Here is a 27,806-nt window from a genome sequence, read left to right on the forward strand (position 1 = left end):
CTACTTATACGGGGAGAAGAGGGGGAAACAGGCCGGTAGAGAGTCTCCTTCTGCGGGGAGAAGAGGGGGAAACAGGCCGGTAGAGAGGCTCCTTCTGCGGGGAGAAGAGGGGGAAACAGGCCGGTAGAGAGGCTCCTTCTGCAGGGAGAAGAGGAGGAAACAAGCCGGTAGTGGAGCACTTTCTCCGGGGAGAAGAGGGGGAAACAGGCCGGTAGTGGAGCACTTTCTCCGGGGAGAAGAGGGGGAAACAGGCCGGTAGTGGAGCACTTTCTCCTGGGAGAAGAGGGGGAAACAGGCATGTAGTGGAGCACTTTCTCCAGGGGGAAGAGAGGGAAACAGGCCGTTAGTGGTGCACTTTCTCCGGGGAGAATAGGGGGAAACTGGCTGAGGCTGCTGGATGTATTTATGCTCAAAAAGTCTGCATTAAATGTTTTTATTATAATAAAAGTATTTAATTAATTGTATCTGATGTAGTGATATATTGTTACATATTTTTTAAACATGGAATATAGTTAGTGTTGGAAGAGTTTAAGCTTTAGTGTAAGCAGTAGTAACAATGGAATGATTGTATGTAAATATATTTAAAATATCATTACTCCTTTCAGTATTTGTATTATTTGCTATTACTGAGTAAAGTCCAGCATTCAAAATGTTACTTAAAATTATTACTATTGTCATTTTATTAAATATAATAACACTGGGTGGATGTATTTGTTTTTAAGTATTTATTACACTGTTGCTTCTGCTCCTTGTAACAAACTGCTTCTGTATTAATGCTTTGAAGTGAAAGTAACATACGCCCTAAAATATACTTAACACTTAGTACTCATCATGCAGTTGTCTTATTACAGTAACGTATATATTATATCACTGGATTAATGTATGTCAATATTAAAAAATACATTTAACATGTGAAATGTGTGATACTACTACTTTTAACAAAGTATTTGTACTTTTGACCCGAGTGAAAGTGCAGTATTTAAAATCTTAGTTTAAATGATCATTGTTACTATGTTATTAAATATTATAAAATGGGTTATTGTATATAAATGTGTATTCAAACACGGCCTCAGATGAACCTATTTTACAATATCTCTTACTAAAAATATCCCGTAATACCAGCTCAGCGTGACTCAGCTGGTATTTCACTATTTTCACAGTTTATTCAAAACAGTTGACACACACACACACACACACACACACACACACACACACACACACACACACACACACACACACACACACACACACACACACACACACACACACACACACACACACACACACACTCACACACACAGTGAAGCTAATGTTAATATGTTGTGTTCTTCATTGTGTCCCAGGAGATCCGACAGCAGTCGTGTGAGCTGCCGTGTAAAGTTGCCAAATTGCCTGAAAACAAGAACAGGAACCGTTACAGAGACGTCACCCCGTGTGAGTTCCAGACTCTCAGTTATTATGTTGTGCAGTTCAGTGTGTGAGAGTTAGCCATCCGGCAGCTGACCTCTGGTTTCCTCTTTTCTCTCCGTCAATATGCAAATATCTTCTGTGTGTGCCTTCGAGTGTGAAACTCATTAGGCTGAAACTCCAGCCTGCTTTGAACTGAAGAGATGTCTGATGTTCAGCGGGTGTCTGGTGTTCAGCGGGTGTCTGATGTTCAGCGGGTGTCTGATGTTCAGCGGGTGTCTGGTGTTCAGCGGGTGTCTGATGTTCAGCGGGTGTCTGATGTTCAGCAGGTGTCTGGTGTTCAGAGGGTGTCTGATGTTCAGCGGGTGTCTGATGTTCAGCGGGTGTCTGATGTTCAGCGGGTGTCTGATGTTCAGCGGGTGTCTGGTGTTCAGCTGGTGTCTGATGTTCAGAGGGTGTCTGATGTTCAGCGGGTGTCTGGTGTTCAGCGGGTGTCTGATGTTCAGAGGGTGTCTGGTGTTCAGAGGGTGTCTGATGTTCAGAGGGTGTCTGATGTTCAGCAGGTGTCTGATGTTCAGAGGGTGTCTGATGTTCAGAGGGTGTCTGATGTTCAGCGGGTGTCTGATGTTCAGCAGGTGTCTGATGTTCAGCGGGTGTCTGATGTTCAGCGGGTGTCTGATGTTCAGAGGGTGTCTGATGTTCAGCGGGTGTCTGGTGTTCAGAGGGTGTCCGATGTTCAGAGGGTGTCTGGTGTTCAGAGGGTGTCCGATGTTCAGAGGGTGTCTGGTGTTCAGCGGGTGTCCGATGTTCAGCAGGTGTCTGATGTTCAGCAGGTGTCTGATGTTCAGCAGGTGTCTGATGTTCAGCAGGTGTCTGATGTTCAGAGGGTGTCTGATGTTCAGCAGGTGTCTGATGTTCAGAGGGTGTCTGATGTTCAGAGGGTGTCTGATGTTCAGCGGGTGTCTGATGTTCAGCAGGTGTCTGATGTTCAGCGGGTGTCTGATGTTCAGCGGGTGTCTGATGTTCAGAGGGTGTCTGATGTTCAGCGGGTGTCTGGTGTTCAGAGGGTGTCCGATGTTCAGAGGGTGTCTGGTGTTCAGAGGGTGTCCGATGTTCAGAGGGTGTCTGGTGTTCAGCGGGTGTCCGATGTTCAGCAGGTGTCTGATGTTCAGCAGGTGTCTGATGTTCAGCAGGTGTCTGATGTTCAGCAGGTGTCTGATGTTCAGCAGGTGTCTGATGTTCAGAGGGTGTCTGATGTTCAGAGGGTGTCTGATGTTCAGCGGGTGTCTGATGTTCAGCGGGTGTCTGATGTTCAGCAGGTGTCTGATGTTCAGCAGGTGTCTGATGTTCAGAGGGTGTCTGATGTTCAGCGGGTGTCTGATGTTCAGAGGGTGTCTGATGTTCAGCGGGTGTCTGATGTTCAGCGGGTGTCTGATGTTCAGCAGGTGTCTGATGTTCAGCAGGTGTCTGATGTTCAGCAGGTGTCTGATGTTCAGAGGGTGTCTGATGTTCAGAGGGTGTCTGATGTTCAGCGGGTGTCTGATGTTCAGCAGGTGTCTGATGTTCAGCAGGTGTCTGATGTTCAGAGGGTGTCTGATGTTCAGAGGGTGTCTGATGTTCAGCAGGTGTCTGATGTTCAGCAGGTGTCTGATGTTCAGAGGGTGTCTGATGTTCAGAGGGTGTCTGATGTTCAGCAGGTGTCTGATGTTCAGCGGGTGTCTGATGTTCAGCGGGTGTCTGATGTTCAGCGGGTGTCTGATGTTCAGGGGGTGTCCGGTGTTCAGCGGGTGTCTGATGTTCAGGGGGTGTCCGATGTTCAGCGGGTGTCCGGTGTTCAGCGGGTGTCCGATGTTCAGCGGGTGTCCGATGTTCAGCGGGTGTCCGATGTTCAGCGGGTTTCCGATGTTCAGCGGGTTTCCGATGTTCAGCGGGTTTCCGATGTTCAGCGGGTGTCTGACGTTCAGCGGGTGTCCGATGTTCAGCCTGCAGACCATTGACATGCATTAACAGTGCAGGAGAGCCGCGCAGGGATGCAGCTGATATCATCTCCATGTCTACAAAGCAAACACCTGTTTTTGAGAAGACTCTTTATTCTCCTGACGTTTGGTCCTAAACACACAGACATGTTTTAATGTTTCTCCCTCCTCCTCCTCCTCTTCCTCAGTTGACCACAGTAGAATATGTCTACAGTTTGGTACCAACAACTACATCAATGCCAGCCTGATCCCAGTGGAGGAGGCGCAGAGGAACTACATCCTCACTCAGGTAAACAAGGACTTAATGTCAACATGTGTCCCCTCTTCTTCATGTCTCTTCTACATCAACATGTGTCCCCTCTTCCTCATGTCTCTTCTACATCAACATGTGTCCCCTCTTCTTCATGTCTCTTCTACACCAACATGTGTCCCCTCTTCCTCATGTCTCTTCTACATCAACATGTGTCCCCTCTTCTCCATGTCACTTCTACATCAACATGTTTTTTCCCTCTTCTCCATGTCTCTTCTACATCAACATGTGTCCCCTCTTCTTCATGTCTCTTCTACATCAACATGTACATCAACATGTGTCCCCTCTTCTTCATGTCTCTTCTACATCAACATGTGTCCCCTCTTCTCCATGTCTCTTCTACATCAACATGTGTCCCCTCTTCTCCATGTCTCTTCTACATCAACATGTGTCCCCTCTTCTCCATGTCTCTTCTACATCAACATGTGTCCCCTCTTCTTCATGTCTCTTCTACATCAACATGTACATCAACATGTGTCCCCTCTTCTTCATGTCTCTTCTACATCAACATGTGTCCCCTCTTCTCCATGTCTCTTCTACATCAACATGTGTCCCCTCTTCTCCATGTCTCTTCTACATCAACATGTGTCCCCTCTTCTTCATGTCTCTTCTACATCAACATGTGTCCCCTCTTCTCCATGTCTCTTCTACATCAACATGTGTCCCCTCTTCTCCATGTCTCTTCTACATCAACATGTGTCCCCTCTTCTTCATGTCTCTTCTACATCAACATGTGTCCCCTCTTCTTCATGTCTCTTCTACATCAACATGTGTCCCCTCTTCTCCATGTCTCCTCTACATCAACATGTGTCCCCTCTGTGGAAAGAGACTCTGAAAGTTTCAGGAACAAAGATTCTCTCTCTTTTTGATCCATTTCTATAAAAACCTGTCTGAAAATGAGCTGTTCAGATTTTGGTCACTTTATGATGTCATAACGATGTGTTGTCTTGAGTAGCCATTAGCCAATCAGCAACCAAGGTACCCCCCCCCCTCCTAGAGCTCCATTGAGTTCTTTGTAACCAAATGTCTCTCAGAGGGGCGTGGGGAGGGGCTCCTTATTTTCATCTAAAGTAACAGACAGAGAATCAGCACTTTGGAAACAGGGCTGAAACAGAGGGGATTATGGGTAATGCTGCAATGATCTGTTTGGTGTTTCAGCCAATCAGAGACAGGCTCTGGATATATCTGAGCCCTGTGATACATTGATGAGAAACAGGATGATAGGCGACCTTTAAAGTCAGTGCACACGTTTCATTTCATTATTATTGTTTTACACGTTTGAAATAAATCACATCAGAGTTGGTCGTGGTCAGTTTCATGCAGGAACTATTTTCTCCGTCTCGAATCACCGCACAGAGGAAGTGTGGATGCACGCTTCCTCTGTGCAGTGAGACGAGACAAAGAGTTGGCTCCATAGAATAACAGCATCCAAGATGTTAATAGCATTAGCACTGTTACAAATATGCAGACAGGAGAACATGCATCTTATCGTTCTCCTGTCTGCACATGTTTGGAATGAAACTGTATTTCGAGCTTATGAGAGATGTCTACTTCCTTGAGTCCTTAATATCAGGTTGTTGTTCATATGCAGATTATTGAGTTAACATTAATAGATATATGTCTGGGAGTGTCGCTGCCTTCCCGCTGTGTTTCCTGGAGCCACCTTTAAACACACGTCTGACACGTTGTCTTTAGTTTGATCAGTTTTACTCAGACTGCTCAGTCCAAATGAAAACTCAAATCATTCCCTCACCTTCAACAAAGAAAAGGTTCCTTTACAAAAGGGTAAACTAGCTTAGATCAGCTTTCTTTCTATATACATTGAGTGCGTCTCCACACAAGAAGCCCTTTGTCTCTCAAAGACTGAGGCACCCTGGGAATTGTAGTCTTTTGTGCTCCATGGACTACAGATGTTGCAGCGAGAACAGAAATCTGACGCTGTCCGCAGAGCGTTCAGGAGACGTTCGGATCACATCTGGAAAAGTTCTGCATTTTAGACGTGAATAAGTGGTTTTTAAGAATAGCGCGCCTCTCTGAGGTCTTGCACGGTTTTTACCGAGTTTTACTCAGAATTAGAACTTATTTTTATTGAGTTTCACTGGGTATAAAAAAACATTTTATTAACTAGCTTTTTTGAGAATAAAACCCTTTTTGTTATTGAGCTTTACTTAGAATTAAACACTTATTTAATCGAGAATTAAACACTTATTTAATCGAGAATTAAACACTTATTTAATCGAGAATCAAACGCTTATTTAATCGAGAATCAAACGCTTATTTAATCGAGAATCAAACGCTTATTTAATCGAGAATCAAACGCTTATTTAATCGAGAATCAAACACTTATTTAATCGAGAATTAAACGCTTATTTAATCGGGAATCAAACACTTATTTAATCGAGAATTAAACGCTTATTTAATCGAGAATAAAACGCTTATTTAATCGAGAATTAAACGCTTATTTAATCGAGAATCAAACGCTTATTTAATCGAGAATCAAACACTTATTTAATCGTTAGCTACTCTTTATTATTGCTGCCTTACCTGCTATGTCACTTCCTCCCTGCCTGTGTTTCAGGGACTTCCCAACACCTGTCTTTATTAAGTTGTTCTGAGAATAAACCACCACATTGTTATTCTACTGTGCAATAATCCAAATCATTATAATATCTCAAAACCTTAATATGTTCACAAAATGTCCTTATTTGTCTTTATTTGTATTTGATTGACAACACGTGATTTCTCTCTGTATTTGAGACGCTAGCTGCTCTTTGTTTCTGCTGCCTTTGTCTACCTGCTATGTGACTCTCTCTCCGTTCCCCCGGCTGTGCTTCAGGGCCCTCTCCCCAACACCTGTGGGAGCTTCTGGGAGATGGTGTGGGAGCAGAGGAGTCGAGGCGTGGTGATGCTCAACAGAGTCGTGGAGAAAGGATCCGTGAGTCCCTCAGTTTCTCTTTGATTGGTTTCGAACGTGCAAAACAATAATACAAAAAATAATGAAACGAAACAAGAGAACTATGACACTGGTCAGACTAGGGTTAGGGTCCAATGAGTCGCACTACAGGATAAGAATACGTGTGAAACTCAGGCTGTCTGAGAACTCCCTGTTGAAGCCAATTTTTTGTTTTGGGAATATGTCGATTAATATTCTCATTTAACTTCAACCTCTGTAGTCCATAGGATATAGAAAACTACAAATCCCAGCCACTGTTAAAGGTACACGTCCTGCATTCAAAGGTAGTCACTAAAGCTCCTTTAAACCTCCTCACAGAGCAGATTATCTTTATTAACGTGTAAAACAATAATTAAAATAATAATAAAATTAAACATGACAGTTATGACACGGTACAAAGTTAAGCAGTAACACATTGATAAACTACAATTATTAGAAGAAGTTCACACCCCTTCTCCCAAAAACGTGTTCTCCCCACTGTGTTCCAGGGTCAGTGAACTCACCACGTCTCCTCCCGTGTGTTTCAGATTAAATGTGCTCAGTACTGGCCTCAGAGAGAGGAGGGAGACGCCGTGTTCGAAGACACCAACTTCAAACTCACCTTCGTCTCCGAGGACGTGAAGTCTTATTACACCGTGAGGCAGCTGGAGCTGGAGAACCTCTCGGTGAGTCGGAGGCTTTCTGTCCGATATCTCAAAGGATCCCCCAATTTGGGATCAACAAAGTACGATACGATACGCAGAGATGTAGAAGTACACACCCTTTACTCAAGTAGAAGTACACACATCCTTTACTCAAGTAGAAGTACAGATACTCATGTTTAAAAATACTCTGGTGAAAGTAGAAGTACTGACTAAACTTCTTTCCTCAAGTCAAAGTAAAGAGGCTTTGAAATGTACTTCAGTAAAAAGTACCCATAACTAGCAGCTGTTTTAAAGAGTACCTGACCTCCCTTTATATTAATAGAACAATAATGTCATTGTTAGCTAATGAATGTTTCCATGGTGACCAACGGCAACATGACAACGTTTCCATTGGTCCCTCTTCTTTAGAGAAGACCAGGAAATGATGGATACACGGATCGTGTTCAAATCAATAGGCACGCAATGACTCTAAATAATAATGATCACGCCACAAACACACATTCAGACTAAAGGAACCAGCCTGTTTGGAAAATGAGAGAAGTAGAAAGTACAGGTATTTGAGTTCAACATGTAAGAAGTAGAAAGTACAGGTATTTGAGTTCAACATGTGAGAAGTAGAAAGTACAGGTATTTGAGTTCAACATGTAAGAAGTAGAAAGTACAGATATTTGAGTTCAAAATGTAAGAAGTAGAAAGTACAGGTATTTGAGTTCAACATGTGAGAAGTAGAAAGTACAGGTATTTGAGTTCAAAATGTAAGAAGTAGAAAGTACAGGTATTTGAGTTCAACATGTAAGAAGTAGAAAGTACAGGTATTTGGGTTCAACATGTAAGAAGTAGAAAGTACAGGTATTTGAGTTAAACATGTGAGAAGTAGAAAGTACAGGTATTTGAGTTCAACATGTAAGAAGTAGAAAGTACAGATATTTGAGTTCAAAATGTAAGAAGTAGAAAGTACAGGTATTTGAGTTCAACATGTGAGAAGTAGAAAGTACAGATATTTGAGTTCAAAATGTAAGAAGTAGAAAGTACAGGTATTTGTGTTCAACATGTAAGAAGTAGAAAGTACAGGTATTTGAGTTCAACATGTAAGAAGTAGAAAGTACAGGTATTTGAGTTCAACATGTGAGAAGTAGAAAGTACAGATATTTGAGTTCAACATGTAAGAAGTAGAAAGTACAGATATTTGAGTTCAACATGTGAGAAGTAGAAAGTACAGGTATTTGTGTTCAACATGTAAGAAGTAGAAAGTACAGGTATTTGGGTTCAACATGTAAGAAGTAGAAAGTACAGGTATTTGAGTTCAACATGTAAGAAGTAGAAAGTACAGGTATTTGAGTTCAACATGTAAGAAGTAGAAAGTACAGGTATTTGAGTTCAACATGTAAGAAGTAGAAAGTACAGGTATTTGTGTTCAACATGTAAGAAGTAGAAAGTACAGGTATTTGAGTTCAACATGTAAGAAGTAGAAAGTACAGGTATTTGAGTTCAACATGTAAGAAGTAGAAAGTACAGGTATTTGAGTTCAACATGTAAGGAGTAGAAAGTACAGGTATTTGAGTTCAACATGTAAGAAGTAGAAAGTACAGGTATTTGACTTCAACATGTAAGAAGTAGAAAGTACAGGTATTTGAGTTCAAAATGTAAGAAGTAGAAAGTTCAGGTATTTGTGTTCAAAATGTAAGAAGTCAAAGTAAAAAGATGTCAGAAACATAAGTAGTGGAGTAAAGTACTGATGCCAGAAAAATGCACTTAAGTACAGAAACAAAGTATTTGTACTTCACTACTTCTGTAGGTTTTGTTGCTCTGAGCCCAGGATTAGCTGAAAAGAGTCCAGGAAGCCTATTCACAAGTTAACAGCGTTTAATAAAACAATGACACGATGATACAATGAAATTGCAAAATGGCGAACAGCTGTGCTTCCACTGCATGGGATCAGGATGAGAAAGAGACCGACTTCCTGGGTCACATATTTATCATCTGAAGTCTTCTCCCATTGGTTGGCGTCGACGGGGGCAGGGAGGGGCTAGGTTCGGCCTCTTCACATAGGTGTGTCCATGTGATCTTAACATTATTTCCTAAAGTATCACATGACCAGATAAACCATCAGAACACCTAACAGCCTATTGACGTCCAGCATGTCGACGTCCATCATGTCAACGTCCAGCATGTCGACGTCCAGCATGTCGACGTCCAGCATGTCGACGTCCAGCATGTCGACGTCCAGCATGTCGACATCCAGCATGTCTACGTCCATCATGTCTACGTCCAGCATGTCTACGTCCATCATGTCTACGTCCAGCATGTCTACGTCCATGATGTCAACGTCCAGCATGTCTACGTCCATCATGTCTACGTCCATCATGTCTACGTCCATCATGTCTACGTCCAGCATGTCGACGTCCAGCATGTCGACGTCCAGCATGTCGACGTCCAGCATGTCGATATCCAGCATGTCTACGTCCAGCATGTCTACGTCCATCATGTCTACGTCCAGCATGTCTACGTCCAGCATGTCTACGTCCATGATGTCAACGTCCAGCATGTCTACGTCCATCATGTCTACGTCCAGCATGTCTACGTCCATCATGTCTACGTCCAGCATGTCTACGTCCAGCATGTCGACGTCCATCATGTCTACGTCCAGCATGTCTACGTCCAGCATGTCTACGTCCATGATGTCTACGTCCATCATGTCTACGTCCATCATGTCTACGTCCATCATGTCTACGTCCAGCATGTCGACGTCCATCATGTCGACGTCCAGCATGTCGACGTCCATCATGTCTACGACCATCATGTCTACGTCCAGCATGTCTACGTCCAGCATGTCTACGTCCATCATGTCTACGTCCACCATGTCTACGTCCATGATGTCTACGTCCATGATGTCTACGTCCATCATGTCTACGTCCATCATGTCGACGTCCAGCATGTCTACGTCCAGCATGTCTACGTCCAGCATGTCTACGTCCATGATGTCTACGTCTATCATGTCTACGTCCAGCATGTCAACGTCCATCATGTCTACGTCCATCATGTCTACGTCCATCATGTCTACGTCCATCATGTCTACGTCCATGATGTCTACGTCCATCATATTCATATTTTAAGAAAAAGTCAGAATTTTCCGATTTTCAGAGACAAATACGAATTTTCAGATTGAACTCAAGTATATTCCCATCAAGTATATTCCCATCAAGTATATTCACATCAAGTATATTCACAACCAGCATGTTAATATAGAGACCGACTTCCTGGGTCACATATTTATCATCTGAAGTCTTCTCCCATTGGTTGGCGTCGACGGGGGCAGGGAGGGGCTAGGTTCGGCCTCTTCACATAGGTGTGTCCATGTGATCTTAACATTATTTCCTAAAGTATCACATGACCAGATAAACCATCAGAACACCTAACAGCCTATTGACGTCCATCATGTCGACGTCCAGCATGTCAACGTCCAGCATGTCTACGTCCAGCATGTCTACGTCCAGCATGTCGACGTCCAGCATGTCTACGTCCAGCATGTCTACGTCCATGATGTCAACGTCCATGATGTCAACGTCCAGCATGTCTACGTCCATCATGTCTACGTCCAGCATGTCGACGTCCAGCATGTCGACGTCCAGCATGTCTACGTCCAGCATGTCTACGTCCAGCATGTCTACGTCCATGATGTCTACGTCCAGCATGTCTACGTCCATCATGTCTATGTCCATCATGTCTACGTCCATCATGTCTACGTCCAGCATGTCGACGTCCAGCATGTCTACGTCCAGCATGTCTACGTCCAGCATGTCTACGTCCATGATGTCTACGTCCATCATGTCTACGACCATCATGTCTACGTCCAGCATGTCAACGTCCAGCATGTCTACGTCCATCATGTCTACGTCCATCATGTCTACGTCCATCATGTCTACGTCCATCATATTCATATTTTAAGAAAAAGTCAGAATTTTCAGATTTTCAGAGACAAATACGAATTTTCAGATTGAACTCAAGTATATTCCCATCAAGTATATTCCCATCAAGTATATTCCCATCAAGTATATTCACATCAAGTATATTCACAACCAGCATGTTAATATAGAGACCGACTTCCTGGGTCACATATTTATCATCTGAAGTCTTCTCCCATTGGTTGGCGTCGACGGGGGCAGGGAGGGGCTAGGTTCGGCCTCTTCACATAGGTGTGTCCATGTGATCTTAACATTATTTCCTGAAGTATCACATGACCAGATAAACCATCAGAACACCTAACAGCCTATTGACGTCCATCATGTCGACGTCCAGCATGTCGACGTCCAGCATGTCGACGTCCAGCATGTCGACGTCCAGCATGTCGACATCCAGCATGTCTACGTCCAGCATGTCTACGTCCATGATGTCAACGTCCAGCATGTCGACGTCCAGCATGTCGACGTCCAGCATGTCGACGTCCAGCATGTCAACGTCCAGCATGTCTACGTCCAGCATGTCTACGTCCAGCATGTCTACGTCCAGCATGTCGACGTCCAGCATGTCTACGTCCAGCATGTCTACGTCCAGCATGTCTACGTCCATGATGTCAACGTCCAGCATGTCTACGTCCAGCATGTCGACGTCCAGCATGTCTACGTCCAGCATGTCTACGTCCAGCATGTCTACGTCCAGCATGTCTACGTCCAGCATGTCAACGTCCAGCATGTCTACGTCCATCATGTCTACGTCCAGCATGTCGACGTCCAGCATGTCGACGTCCAGCATGTCGACGTCCAGCATGTCGACGTCCAACATGTCTACGTCCATGATGTCTACGTCCATCATGTCTACGTCCAGCATGTTTACTTCCAGCATGTCTACGTCCATCATGTCTACGTCCAGCATGTCTACTTCCAGCATGTCGACGTCCAGCATGTCGACGTCCAGCATGTCGACGTCCATCATGTCTACGACCATCCTGTCTACGTCCAGCATGTCTACGTCCATCATGTCTACGACCATCATGTCTACGTCCAGCATGTCAACGTCCAGCATGTCTACGTCCATCATGTCTACGTCCAGCATGTCTACGTCCAGCATGTCGACGTCCATCATGTCTACGTCCATCATGTCTACGTCCATCATGTCTACGTCCATCATGTCTACGTCCATGATGTCTACGTCCAGCATGTCGACGTCCATCATGTCTACGTCCAGCATGTCTACGTCCAGCATGTCTACGTCCATGATGTCTACGTCCAGCATGTCGACGTCCATCATGTCGACGTCCATCATGTCGACGTCCATCATGTCTACGTCCATCATGTCGACGTCCATCATGTCTACGTCCAGCATGTCTACGTCCAGCATGTCTACGTCCATGATGTCTACGTCCAGCATGTCGACGTCCAGCATGTCGACGTCCATCATGTCTACGTCCATCATATTCATATTTTAAGAAAAAGTCAGAATTTTCAGATTTTCAGAGACAAATACGAATTTTCAGATTGAACTCAAGTATATTCCCATCAAGTATATTCCCATCAAGTATATTCCCATCAAGTATATTCACATCAAGTATATTCACAACCAGCATGTTAATATAGAGACCGACTTCCTGGGTCACATATTTATCATCTGAAGTCTTCTCCCATTGGTTGGCGTCGACGGGGGCAGGGAGGGGCTAGGTTCGGCCTCTTCACATAGGTGTGTCCATGTGATCTTAACATTATTTCCTAAAGTATCACATGACCAGATAAACCATCAGAACACCTAACAGCCTATTGACGTCCAGCATGTCGACGTCCAGCATGTCGACGTCCATCATGTCGACGTCCATCATGTCGACGTCCAGCATGTCTACGTCCATCATGTCGACGTCCAGCATGTCGACGTCCAGCATGTCTACGTCCAGCATGTCTACGTCCAGCATGTCGACGTCCAGCATGTCGACGTCCAGCATGTCTACGTCCAGCATGTCTACGTCCATGATGTCTACGTCCAGCATGTCTACGTCCAGCATGTCAACGTCCAGCATGTCTACGTCCATCATGTCTACGTCCAGCATGTCGACGTCCAGCATGTCGACGTCCATGATGTCTACGTCCATCATGTCTACGTCCATCATGTCTACGTCCATCATGTCGACGTCCATCATGTCGACGTCCATCATGTCTACGTCCAGCATGTCGACGTCCAGCATGTCGACGTCCATCATGTCGACGTCCATGATGTCTACGTCCATCATGTCTACGTCCATGATGTCTACGTCCATCATATTCATATTTTAAGAAAAAGTCAGAATTTTCAGATTTTCAGAGACAAATACGAATTTTCAGATTGAACTCAAGTATATTCCCATCAAGTATATTCCCATCAAGTATATTCACATCAAGTATATTCACAACCATCATGTTAATATAGAGACCGACTTCCTGGGTCACATATTTATCATCTGAAGTCTTCTCCCATTGGTTGGCGTCGACGGGGGCAGGGAGGGGCTAGGTTCGGCCTCATCAAGTATATTCACATCAAGTATATTCACATCAAGTATATTCACAACCGGCATGTTAATATACTGAATTATCAGATTTTCGAAAAAAATGTCAGAATTTTTTGATTTTCAAAAAAACTCAGGATTTTCAGATTTTCAAAAAAAACTCAGAATTTTAAGATTTTCAAAAAAAACTCAGAATGTTTTGATTTTTCAATAAAAAATATGAATTTTCAGATTTTCTAAAGAAAATTTTTTCGGAAAAAAGTCAGAATTTTGATATATCATACTTTAATGGTCAGATCAAGTCTGAAATGCTCCTTGCATCACAGCAGCTCCATGTGTAACATCAACATGGACAGATATCAATATCAGAGGCGAGGGAGATTCTCCACTAATAATTAATTATCAGTTTTACTCACAGTTGTGATGGAGACTTTTAGACCACTGCTCACCTCTCAACCCCCCTCCCGCCCCCCCCCCCACAGACTGCAGAGACTCGAGAGATCCTCCACTTCCACTACACCACCTGGCCAGACTTCGGGGTCCCTGAGTCCCCCGCCTCCTTCCTGAACTTCCTGTTTAAGGTGCGAGAGTCGGGCTGTTTGACCTCTGAGGGTCCGGTGGTCGTTCACTGCAGCGCCGGCATCGGACGCTCCGGGACCTTCTGCCTGGTGGACAGCTGCCTCCTGCTGGTGAGAGCACTACATTACATTACGTTACGTTACCTTACGTTACATTACCTTACCTTACCTTACCTTACCTTACCTTACATTACCTTACCTTACCTTACGTTACATTACCTTACGTTACATTACGTTACATTACCTTACGTTACATTACATTACGTTACATTACCTCACGTTACATTACGTTACCTTACCTTACGTTACATTACATTACGTTACATTACTTCACGTTACCTTACGTTACATTTCCTTACCTTAGGTTACCTTACCTTACGTTACGTTACCTTACGTTACCTTACATTTCCTTACATTACCTTACGTTACATTTCCTTACCTTACGTTACCTTACATTACGTTACGTTACGTTACATTACCTTACCTTACATTACGTTACATTACCTTACGTTACATTACCTCACGTTACATTACATTACATTACGTTACGTTACATTACCTTACCTTACATTTCCTTACCTTACCTTACGTTACATTACATTACATTTCCTTACCTTACGTTACCTTACCTTACATTACGTTACGTTACATTACCTTACCTTACATTACGTTACATTACCTTACGTTACATTACCTCACGTTACATTACGTTACATTACCTCACGTTACATTACGTTACCTTACCTTACGTTACATTACCTCACGTTACCTTACGTTACATTTCCTTACCTTAGGTTACCTTACATTACCTTACCTTACGTTACCTTAAATTTCCTTACCTTACGTTACCTTACCTTACATTTCTTTACCTTACGTTTTCTTACCTTACGTTACATTACCTTACGTTGCCTTACCTTACATTTCCTTACCTTACGTTGCCTTACCTTACATTTCCTTACCTTACATTTCCTTACCTTACGTTACATTACCTTACGTTACCTTACATTTCCTTACCTTACATTACCTTACCTTACATTTCCTTACCTTACGTTACATTACCTTACGTTACCTTACATTTCCTTACCTTACATTACCTTACCTTACATTTCCTTACCTTACGTTACATTACCTTACGTTACCTTACATTTCCTTACCTTACGTTACATTACCTTACGTTACCTTACATTTCCTTACGTTACCTTACATTACCTTCCCTTACATTTCCTTACCTTACGTTACATTACCTTACGTTACCTTACATTTCCTTACATTAACTTACATTACCTTACCTTACGTTACATTACCTTACCTTACCTTACATTTCCTTACCTTACGTTACGTTACCTTACATTTCCTTACCTTACGTTACCTTACCTTACATTTCCTTACCTTACGTTTTCTTACCTTACGTTACATTACCTTACGTTGCCTTACCTTACATTTCCTTACCTTACGTTGCCTTACCTTACATTTCCTTACCTTACGTTACATTACCTTACGTTACCTTACATTTCCTTACCTTACATTACCTTACCTTACATTTCCTTACCTTACGTTACATTACCTTACGTTACCTTACATTTCCTTACATTACCTTACCTTACGTTACCTTACCTTACGTTACATTACCTTACGTTACCTTACATTTCCTTACCTTACGTTACATTACCTTACGTTACCTTACATTTCCTTACCTTACATTTCCTTACATTACCTTACCTTACGTTACCTTACCTTACATTTCCTTACCTTACGTTACATTACCTTACGTTACCTTACATTTCCTTACCTTACATTACCTTACCTTACATTTCCTTACCTTACGTTACATTACCTTACGTTACCTTACCTTACCTTACATTTCCTTACCTTACGTTACATTACCTTACGTTACCTTACCTTACCTTACCTTACATTTCCTTACATTACCTTACCTTACGTTACCTTACCTTACATTTCCTTACCTTACGTTACGTTACCTTACGTTACATTATCTTACGTTACCTTACCTTACATTTCCTTACCTTACGTTACGTTACCTTACGTTACATTATCTTACGTTACCTTACCTTACATTTCCTTACCTTACGTTACGTTACCTTACATTTCCTTACCTTACGTTACCTTACGTTACCTTACCTTACGTTACGTTACCTTACGTTACATTATCTTACGTTACCTTACGTTACATTATCTTACGTTACCTTACCTTACGTTACTTTACCTTACGTTACATTATCTTACGTTACCTTACGTTACCTTACATTTCCTTACCTTACGTTACGTTACCTTACGTTACATTATCTTACGTTACCTTACGTTACATTATCTTACGTTACCTTACGTTACATTATCTTACGTTACCTTACCTTACGTTACTTTACCTTACGTTACATTATCTTACGTTACCTTACATTTCCTTACCTTACGTTACGTTACCTTACGTTACATTATCTTACGTTACCTTACGTTACATTATCTTACGTTACCTTACCTTACGTTACTTTACCTTATGTTACATTATCTTACGTTACCTTACATTTCCTTACCTTACATTACGTTACGTTACGTTACATTACCTTACCTTACATTACGTTACATTACCTTACGTTACATTACCTCACGTTACATTACATTACATTACATTACGTTACGTTACATTACCTTACCTTACATTTCCTTACCTTACCTTACCTTACATTACATTACATTTCCTTACCTTACGTTACCTTACCTTACATTACATTACATTACGTTACGTTACATTACCTTACCTTACATTACGTTACATTACCTTACCTTACATTACCTCACGTTACATTACGTTACATTACCTCACGTTACATTACGTTACCTTACCTTACGTTACATTACATTACGTTACATTACCTCACGTTACCTTACGTTACATTTCCTTACCTTAGGTTACCTTACATTACCTTACCTTACGTTACCTTAAATTTCCTTACCTTACGTTACCTTACCTTACATTTCCTTACCTTACGTTTTCTTACCTTACGTTACATTACCTTACGTTGCCTTACCTTACATTTCCTTACCTTACGTTGCCTTACCTTACATTTCCTTACCTTACATTTCCTTACCTTACGTTACATTACCTTACGTTACCTTACATTTCCTTACCTTACATTACCTTACCTTACATTTCCTTACCTTACGTTACATTACCTTACGTTACCTTACATTTCCTTACCTTACATTACCTTACCTTACATTTCCTTACCTTACGTTACATTACCTTACGTTACCTTACATTTCCTTACCTTACGTTACATTACCTTACGTTACCTTACATTTCCTTACGTTACCTTACATTACCTTACCTTACATTTCCTTACCTTACGTTACATTACCTTACGTTACCTTACATTTCCTTACATTAACTTACATTACCTTACCTTACGTTACATTACCTTACCTTACCTTACATTTCCTTACCTTACGTTACGTTACCTTACATTTCCTTACCTTACGTTACCTTACCTTACATTTCCTTACCTTACGTTTTCTTACCTTACGTTACATTACCTTACGTTGCCTTACCTTACATTTCCTTACCTTACGTTGCCTTACCTTACATTTCCTTACCTTACGTTACATTACCTTACGTTACCTTACATTTCCTTACCTTACATTACCTTACCTTACATTTCCTTACCTTACGTTACATTACCTTACGTTACCTTACGTTACCTTACATTTCCTTACATTACCTTACCTTACGTTACCTTACCTTACGTTACATTACCTTACGTTACCTTACATTTCCTTACCTTACGTTACATTACCTTACGTTACCTTACATTTCCTTACCTTACATTTCCTTACATTACCTTACCTTACGTTACCTTACCTTACATTTCCTTACCTTACGTTACATTACCTTACGTTACCTTACATTTCCTTACCTTACATTACCTTACCTTACATTTCCTTACCTTACGTTACATTACCTTACGTTACCTTACCTTACCTTACATTTCCTTACCTTACGTTACATTACCTTACGTTACCTTACCTTACCTTACCTTACATTTCCTTACATTTCCTTACATTACCTTACCTTACGTTACCTTACCTTACATTTCCTTACCTTACGTTACGTTACCTTACGTTACATTATCTTACGTTACCTTACCTTACATTTCCTTACCTTACGTTACGTTACCTTACGTTACATTATCTTACGTTACCTTACCTTACATTTCCTTACCTTACGTTACGTTACCTTACATTTCCTTACCTTACGTTACCTTACGTTACCTTACCTTACATTTCCTTACCTTACGTTACGTTACCTTACGTTACATTATCTTACGTTACCTTACGTTACATTATCTTACGTTACCTTACCTTACGTTACTTTACCTTACGTTACATTATCTTACGTTACCTTACGTTACCTTACATTTCCTTACCTTACGTTACGTTACCTTACGTTACATTATCTTACGTTACCTTACGTTACATTATCTTACGTTACCTTACGTTACATTATCTTACGTTACCTTACCTTACGTTACTTTACCTTACGTTACATTATCTTACGTTACCTTACATTTCCTTACCTTACGTTACGTTACCTTACGTTACATTATCTTACGTTACCTTACGTTACATTATCTTACGTTACCTTACCTTACGTTACTTTACCTTATGTTACATTATCTTACGTTACCTTACATTTCCTTACCTTACGTTACGTTACCTTACGTTACATTATCTTACGTTACCTTACGTTACATTATCTTACGTTACCTTACGTTACATTATCTTACGTTACCTTACCTTACGTTACGTTACCTTACGTTACATTATCTTACGTTACCTTACGTTACCTTATCTTACGTTACCTTACGTTACATTATCTTACGTTACCTTACGTTACCTTACATTTCCTTACCTTACGTTACGTTACCTTACGTTACATTATCTTACGTTACCTTACGTTACATTATCTTACGTTACCTTACGTTACCTTACCTTACATTCTGCCTGGTGGACAGCTGCCTCCTGCTGGTGAGAGCATTACCTTACATTACATTCTTAATGTTTCTCTGTTTTTGGCTTTTTAACATTTAACAAACTATGAATGTGTCATACCCACTTAACGGGAAGAAACTCAGCTTTCAGACAATATTAACAATGTTTAGCTAAACGCAACACAAGGGTAATAACAAGCTTCTGAATTAGCCCTGAGAGAAAAAATGCTAACGCACTTAGCACAGAACTCACGGTAGAAATACTTTATTACTTATCGGATCTGCACAAACAAGATATCAGATTAAAGCTGAGATTCCACAGATTCTAGGGGTATCATCACTGAGCGATCAAATCTCACGGCAGCGAAGGCGAAACCAGACGACTTCACTTTACGCCAAAACGGCAAATATGTCTTACCTTTTGCTTTTTCACATCAAAGGGATGTAATAACGTAACCAGATGAGTGAGGCAGCGCCCGGTATCATCATACAGACACACGCCTGTTATCTAACCGACAGGTCCGCACGCACTCTCCAGACCAAACACTCTTGTCTTATTCATTTAAGCATTTCCTTATTAGTTTATGCAGCCAACCCCCCCAACCCCCCAAATGCATAACCAGCCGCTTAATGCGCAGTGAAGATTCGGTAATGAATAAAAAATAAGCATTTATTCACGAACTAAATCAGGAGACCTTTAAAGTTTTACGTCCGATTCGCTCTCTGTACACAGCTCCAGTTTGGGCATTGGCCTGTCATCAGATTTAGTTTTTAGTTGCTGCTGCAGCGGAAGTTTAGTACAATTATTTTTGATGAAATACTCCAAATCTCCACCCTCCATCATTGCATTTGCTTCAGTTGCTTTTCTACTTTCTAACGGCGGGGATGACAGTTACAGTACGAACTGAAGTTGATGAGATTTGATTGGATTGTGAGGCAAGGGAAGCCAGCCGCCTCCGGCTTCCCTTGCCATGGCCCTGACCAATCACAGGTTGGCGGGGGCATGACGTGAGCCTCATCTGATTGGTCACATTTTTGTTTTACTATGTTCAATCTGAATTTACTTTAAAATAAAAACATCTATATTGATTCTGACTCTTCTACATCTAACTCACAGGTTTATCATTACTTTGAGAACAAAGATGATTAATTTGCTCCTTTTAGAAGATATGGTCCTTTGTTCTGGGAATGTCATTTTCGAGCCTGAGACCTGGAAAACAGGTTAAGTGCAAAATATAGAATAACACTTAAAACCTGATTATTATTAAAAGTATCTAAGTGTAAACAGTTTGAGAGCTCTTATATTTAAAAGCTTAAATGTGATTTAATTTACCTGATTGTTTGTTTTATATTTTAAAGGCAAGGCAAGTTTATTTATACAGTACTTTTCAACACAAGGCAACTCAAAGTGATTTACAAAAATGAAAGACATTGAGAGCATTAAAAAGCAAAGATAATGAAACATGAATAAAAGTCTTCAGCCTGGATTTAAAAGCAGTCAGAGTTCCAGATATTTGGAAACATCCATTATAGTTATTTTGACACTTTTCCGTTCATCCTTGTCTTTCATCCATGTTGCACCCCCAGTCAAAGCTTAACTGTGATGGAATCTCCCCGACTGTTGTTTCATATTCAAGTTTAAACGTGGCTGTGATCTCCCCGTCTCCCCCCCAGATGTCGGCCCGTAAGGACCCGTCCTCGGTGAAGGTCCGGGAGGTTCTGCTGGAGATGAGGCGGTACCGGATGGGTTTGATCCAGACGGCCGATCAGCTCCGGTTCTCCTACCTCGCCGTCATCGAGGGCGCCAAATACATCGGGGGGGACACCAGTCTGCAGGTAACCCCCCCCCCCCCCCTCCATTACAGGATAGGTCACAGATTGAGTCACTACCTACCCGAGCTTTAGTATTCAGTTTGAATAACGAGTTGTTTTGATTTGATGCTGAAACGTTTGAGCTTCTAACTTTAGTACGGTTTGAATGCGGGGCTTTTGCTTTAACAGAGGATGGGAGTTGTAGTTTTTTATATCCTATGGACTACAGAGGTTGACAGTATTGATTGACCTTCTCCCAAAACAAAAACTGGCTTTAACAGGGAGTTTTCAAACTGATGTTTAACCTGCAGTACGACTCATTTGACTTCGTCCACGTCTAACAGTCTCTCTGATGTTCCCATGAAATGAACAAATTGAGCAGCACATGTGTTGAGTGGAGAGAGAAGTAATACATACATGTTATTTGTGTCACCACGTAGTTTAGTGCATTACATCTTAGTCACATTTCACTCTCTTCCATTCAGGTTAAGCCGTTTAAGACATGTTGTTTGATTACCAATTGTATTTGTGTATTTCTGCAGGAGTCGTGGAAGGAGCTTTCTAAGGAGGAAGGCGAGCCTCCAGAGTTCACCCCTCCTCCTCCCCCCCCCAGAGACCCTCCCGTCGACCAGGTGGAGTTTGGCTTCTTCCCCGAACACCAAGAGGTCCTCCAGCAGGCGCAGACACGCAGCCTGGGGTAAACGTTCATATATATATCCTTTATTCAACCAGGTCATTTTGCAAATCAAGAAAATAAATGTTGTCTTAAAACGGTGAAGTAACACTCACAGTTTCACTCACACGCTCAATGAACGATCTCTGGTCTCGCACAACACGTCACCAACACGTCACCATCACGTCACCGACACGTCACCAACACGTCACCATCACGTCACCATCACGTCACCATCACGTCACCAACACGTCACCATCACGTCACCATCACGTCACCGACACGTCACCAACACGTCACCATCACGTCACCATCGCGTCACCATCGCGTCACCAACGCGTCACCAACAGGTCACCATCACGTCACCGACACGTCACCAACACGTCACCATCACGTCACCATCACGTCACCATCACGTCACCAACACGTCACCATCACGTCACCATCACGTCACCGACACGTCACCAACACGTCACCATCACGTCACCAACACGTCACCATCACGTCACCATCACGTCACCAACACGTCACCATCACGTCACCAACACGTCACCAACACGTCACCATCACGTCACCAACAGGTCACCATCACGTCACCGACACGTCACCAACACTTCACCATCACGTCACCATCACGTCACCATCACGTCACCAACACGTCACCAACACGTCACCATCACGTCACCAACACGTCACCATCACGTCACCATCACGTCACCATCACGTCACCATCACGTCACCAACACGTCACCATCACGTCACCAACACGTCACCATCACGTCACCAACAGGTCACCATCACGTCACCGACACGTCACCAACACGTCACCAACACGTCACCATCACGTCACCATCACGTCACCAACACGTCACCAACACGTCACCAACACGTCACCATCACGTCACCATCACGTCACCAACACGTCACCAACACGTCACCAACACGTCACCAACACGTCACCATCACGTCACCAACACGTCACCAACACGTCACCAACACGTCACCAACACGTCACCATCACGTCACCATCACCAGAATGAGGCGAAAAGTGTTAAAGGAGGTGGAAATCACTACAGTCTGGGCGTGTTGAGAGCTGTACATACACTAGGGATGTGCATCTCCATCACTGAGGCCGATGCGATGCGCATCTCGATACGTTACCACGATACGATACATTAACGATACCTTTGAAACACCAGGCGATGCGATACGATACGATTCACCCCTGTTGCGATACAGTTCGATACGATTTGATTCAACATTATGCGATTCGGGGCGATACGATGCGATTCAACACGATGCAAAAATAATGATACTTCAATATGGTACGACAGAGGATTTTTGTTTTATTCCTGATATGCAGCAAATCATACATTAACAAAAAAGTGCTTTACATATTTGGTACTGCACATCCCATCATGCCGTTTATGTTTTTACCTTTAAAAGCTCTCCAGAGTACAATTGTATAACACCTCACAGTTAAACAATGTAAGGATGCATTAGTCATGATTAACAATGTGCAAATAACAGCTACCATAGAGCAATGCCCATACAGCTGCCAGCCTGATGTGCTTAACACTCAGAGGCTAACTCACCAGTGAGCAGAAAGCATTGGTTTCTATCTGAACAATAAAGAAAACAAATAACCTTTCACAAACAGGTATTTCATAACTGCTTACAGTAAGGAAGACATTTAAATTATGATTGGCCGTCACAGGCTGCTGTAAGCTAAACACCTCTCTCTGACAGAACACCTCACAGAGTGATTTAACTCATATGTCTCACTTTCAGGTTTCTCTTTTCAGCCGCAGACCCCATGTCGCCTCTTTATGTGCGTCGCTAAGTTCCTCGTACTACTTGTGTACTTTAAAGCGGCTCGGCATCGTTAACAATTTGCGAGTGATTTTTCAAGTTGACCGTCTGTAGTAATAGTGCCGCGCACATATACCATCAGGACGTTACTGATGGGGTGCGGCTGCGGAGTGATACTGTGTGTATGCAAGTCCGCATCTAGGACGGATCTATGTATCATGGCTGTAGACTTGTTAAGTAATAAAGATACCTCATACAAAGGTCTAAGGATACCTTATTACTCTCCATGACCTGCGGTCAACTATATAGCATAAATGACTATTACACCGTCTTTCTTGAACAATCCGAAGTGTTGCCAAACGTTTGATTTGTAGGTATTTTTCGCTGCGCTGTGTTTCTCTTTCTCCTCAACTTCCGTGTGTGTTGATAACTGAGACTCTCGTTCTCCGTAGTGGCGAAGCAAATATCAAAGATCGTCTCTGCTGAACGTTGACAAGATAAGGGGATTTTATATGAATGAATCGGTTTTTTACCGATGCAAAGACGCTACGCAATCGATGCATCGCGAGTTCAACCCAAACTGTAGCCGATGTGCACTCTTTCAACCGGTGCACTCGCATCTTGAACGTTTATGCCGGTGCACCGATGCGAATCGGTGAATCTTAACATCTCTAACATACACACAAGGGGAGTTAGTTGGTTCCATAAGAGGTGAGTGCTAAACGAGTGTAATGTTTGATGTTAGCTAACAAGGTATACTCCCGTGTTTTTTTCGTTAGGAATAGCGTGATCGCTGTGCATGCTGTGGATAACATTAGTGTTGGCAAGGACAAGGCACACAGAACACTAGTTGCTAGAACAAAACACAGGAGTGTACCTTTAGCTAATGTTAGCTAGCTGACATTAACGTTACGCATTGCACTCGTCCAACACTCGGACCCCTTGTGCAGCCGGGCCCGCATGCTGGCTTCACGGAACCGACTATCTCCCCTTGTGTGTAAAAGCAGCTCAACACGCGCAGACGTAATGTTTTCCACCTCCTTTAATACTTTTCGCCTCATCCTGGTGACGTGTGTTGTGCCAGACCAGAGATGTGGCTCATGGAGCGGTTTCACACTCAGATAAGTGCCACAAACATAACAAATATTTTTTAAGATTGACAAACATCATATGTGTAACTCGTGGCACAATTCAAACGCAATCGAAAGATAATTTCTCGTTGACTTCAAGACATCATTTTTCCAGAATAAGGAGGAACACGGGAAGGGGAGGGACTTCGGCTCTCCATCGTCCTCAGCTCAGCAGCTACAGTGTAGATCCCAGGCTCCATCAGAGCAACATGAATATAGGACATACGACAGGAAGTGTGTTCCGTAAAGAGACGTCTGTAAACACCCAGGAGCAACACTTTGTCTTTATTTAAATCATTAGGGCGTAAAGGTGACTCTCGGTGTGTCTCACGTTCAGGAACACTTTCTGAACCAACACTCGCTCCAAGTGTCTCTGATTGGCTCTCGTAGGAATGAACGGGGGTGTCTTTATACCTCCGTGTGTCCGTTTAATAAAACCTGACCTCCCCCTCTTCCTCCTCCTCCTCTTCCTCAGGTCCTCTCAGGAGCCGGAGCTGAGGAGGAGGAACCTGGCTGCTCCTCTCCCTCCTCTTCCTCCTGCTGACGTCCTGATGGAGGATCCTCCGTCTCCTGCTCCTCCAAAACCCCCTCGACAGCAACAGCATCTGGACGAGGAGAAACTGGAGAAGGAGAAGATGGAGGAGAAGAAACTGGAGAAGGAGAAGATGGAGGAGAAGAAGCTGGAGAAGGAGAAGATGGAGGAGAAGAAGCAGGAGGGGCCGTTAGACCCCCCTAAAGACCCCCAAAGTCCTGGTTCTTGGCCCCTCCTCACCAACGTGTGCCTGGTCTCATTTCTGGCAGTCGGAGCGTACGTCTGCTACAGAGCCTGCTTCCACTGAGGAGATCAAACCTCAAACCTACATTTGGGGGAAGAATGTCATTCATTTCAAGTTTTTCATCGTGAAATCTGGAAAATATAAATTATTTGATCCTGAAATCTGGAAAAAACGTTGAAAATATAATTTATTTCAACGTTTTTGATTTAAAAATACAATCAAATTACAACATTTCAAACTAAAAACAAGTATTTGAAAAGTGTTTTCAAGCATTTTAATAATATTTTTCACGTTTATTTATGTCTTCATATTTCAGTCATTATTTTATTTTCCAGATTCAGAACTTTTCTCGTTTTTTTTTTTACTTTCACGTCGTATTTTTCGTTTTCAGATTTTAGCCCTGATGTTGCGTTGGGGGCGGGACTTACGCCATGAGTGACAGGTCTTATACCTAGTTGCCTTCAGGGAACCATAAACCACAAAACTATCATGACTCAAATATCAGAATATAGATAAAAGAGAATTATAAAAAAATGTTTTATTGCTACGAACGAAATCCAAATAATATTCAACCAAAAAAAAACATTTTAATAATAATTTTTTCTTTGAATTACTGTATTTTTCGAAGCTCGGGATCAAAAACTGTTGGCCCAGATTCAGCTCCTCCTCCTTTCACCACCGACTGAAGTGTGTGTGTGTGTGTGTGTGTGTGTGTGTGTGTGTGTGTGTGTGTGTGTGTGTGTGTGTGTGTGTGTGTGTGTGTGTGTGTGTGTGTGTGTGTGTGTGTGTGTGTGTGTGTGTGTGTGTGTGTGTGTGTGTGTGTGTGTGTGTGTGTGTGTGTGTGTGTGTGTGTGTGTGTGTGTGTGTGTGTGTGTGTGTGTGTGTGTGTGTGTGTGTGTGTGTGTGTGTGTCTAACAATAAACCACTCCCATGTGATTATTAGAGAAAGTGACCAACAGAAACGTCAGCTAGTTAACGAAGAAATCTCTTAAAAACATTTTGCTACGTGTTTTTATGTTTACTTCTTCCCGATGCAGGTGGTAACCTCCCCATGTTCTACATCAACTGAAAGCATCGGTTTAACCCAATTTTAAAATCTATTTCTAGCCAAAAACTGGTGCTTTCTAAGAATACTTCCACCTGCAACCGAGGGGGGTCCTCTAAGGGTGTTGAACCCCCTCTCCAGTCAGACACAGGGGGAGGGATCAGATTCAGAAAACAGATCACCTCAGTTTCTCTCATTTGTCCTTCAGGGCTTCCGTACTTTTTAAAAACAAGACGAGCTCACTTTCTCAGACTCGCGTGCTCGACATCTTTAGTTGATAGCGTTTGCTTTTCTGAATCTGAAGGCCGGAGCTGCGCTTTGATCATTGACGTGTCCTAAAATTGCCAAAACCAGTTCCCAGCGTCTCACCTGGAGATCCACTTCTTTCTGCTTTATTTTGTATTAAAGTTGAGACATCTGGACATTCAAACACATCACGTGGACCTTTCCTACATTTTGAATAGAGAGTATATTCCACTGATGGTGCTCTGAGGCTTCGTTCAAATGCCTTTACCCTCACAGGTGATGCTTCATAAGACAGTGTGTTCCAAGCAGATTCCTTCATCGTGGTGATATGCTCACATCATTCTACACGTTGCCTTATTCTCGACCCACTGTCCCCCGTGGTGTTCAGAGCCAGTGACGAGTCCTGAGTCGCCCTGCTGATGCAGGAACGCACAGCAATATGCCCACGCGCCGCTCGCTGAAAACCTTCTGATCAAACCAAAAACCCAACACCAGCACGACGGCCCTTTGTACAATAAAGTTTTTTTAAAAGCCTGCTGCATTGTGGGTCACCAGGTGTGTGCGTGCAGAGATTACCTGAGATTCAGAATGTATTCCATTAAATATAAATATATATATTTTGTTAAATCAGGTTTCTGTTTGCAGAGAGTCGGCTGCGTCTGGTTTTCTATCCTCGTACCGCTGAGCAGAAACATGTATTTTTTTATTTACATCTGTTGTTCTTCTTTTTAAATAAATACAAACAAACAGAGTGCTGTGTTCGTGTTCTGTTTCCGCAACGCTGAGAGAACAAAGACGTGTTTGTGCCACGAGAAAAACCTGTTTGTGACGCTCAGGACGTTTGTACTGCAATTTAGAGGTACTTGTACTTTACCTGAGTGTTTCAATGTTCTGCTACTGTGTACTTCTACTCAGAGGTACATGGTGTACTTTGACTCCACTACATGTATGTAATACCTTTAGTTACTTCTCAGATGC

The 27,806-nt window shown here is 42.5% G+C and overlaps 1 protein-coding gene across 1 annotated transcript in view; it reads left to right on the plus strand.

Moving 5' to 3' along the window:
• Positions 1 to 27,579, plus strand: part of ptpn1 (protein tyrosine phosphatase non-receptor type 1) — a 28,091-nt gene extending 512 nt beyond the window's left edge. Inside the window, exons 2-9 of the mRNA XM_079675253.1 lie at positions 1,344 to 1,434; positions 3,572 to 3,672; positions 6,530 to 6,628; positions 7,174 to 7,311; positions 14,236 to 14,442; positions 21,009 to 21,170; positions 21,689 to 21,843; positions 25,237 to 27,579. Coding sequence (XP_079531379.1) covers positions 1,344 to 1,434; positions 3,572 to 3,672; positions 6,530 to 6,628; positions 7,174 to 7,311; positions 14,236 to 14,442; positions 21,009 to 21,170; positions 21,689 to 21,843; positions 25,237 to 25,600 — 1,317 coding nt within the window. The 3' untranslated portion in view covers positions 25,601 to 27,579. The remainder of the gene's footprint in view (positions 1 to 1,343; positions 1,435 to 3,571; positions 3,673 to 6,529; positions 6,629 to 7,173; positions 7,312 to 14,235; positions 14,443 to 21,008; positions 21,171 to 21,688; positions 21,844 to 25,236) is intronic.
• The last annotated feature ends 227 nt before the right edge of the window (positions 27,580 to 27,806 follow it).

Source organism: Notothenia rossii, assembly GCF_949606895.1.
Source record: "Notothenia rossii genome assembly, chromosome: 4".
NCBI classification, from domain to species: domain Eukaryota; kingdom Metazoa; phylum Chordata; class Actinopteri; order Perciformes; family Nototheniidae; genus Notothenia; species Notothenia rossii.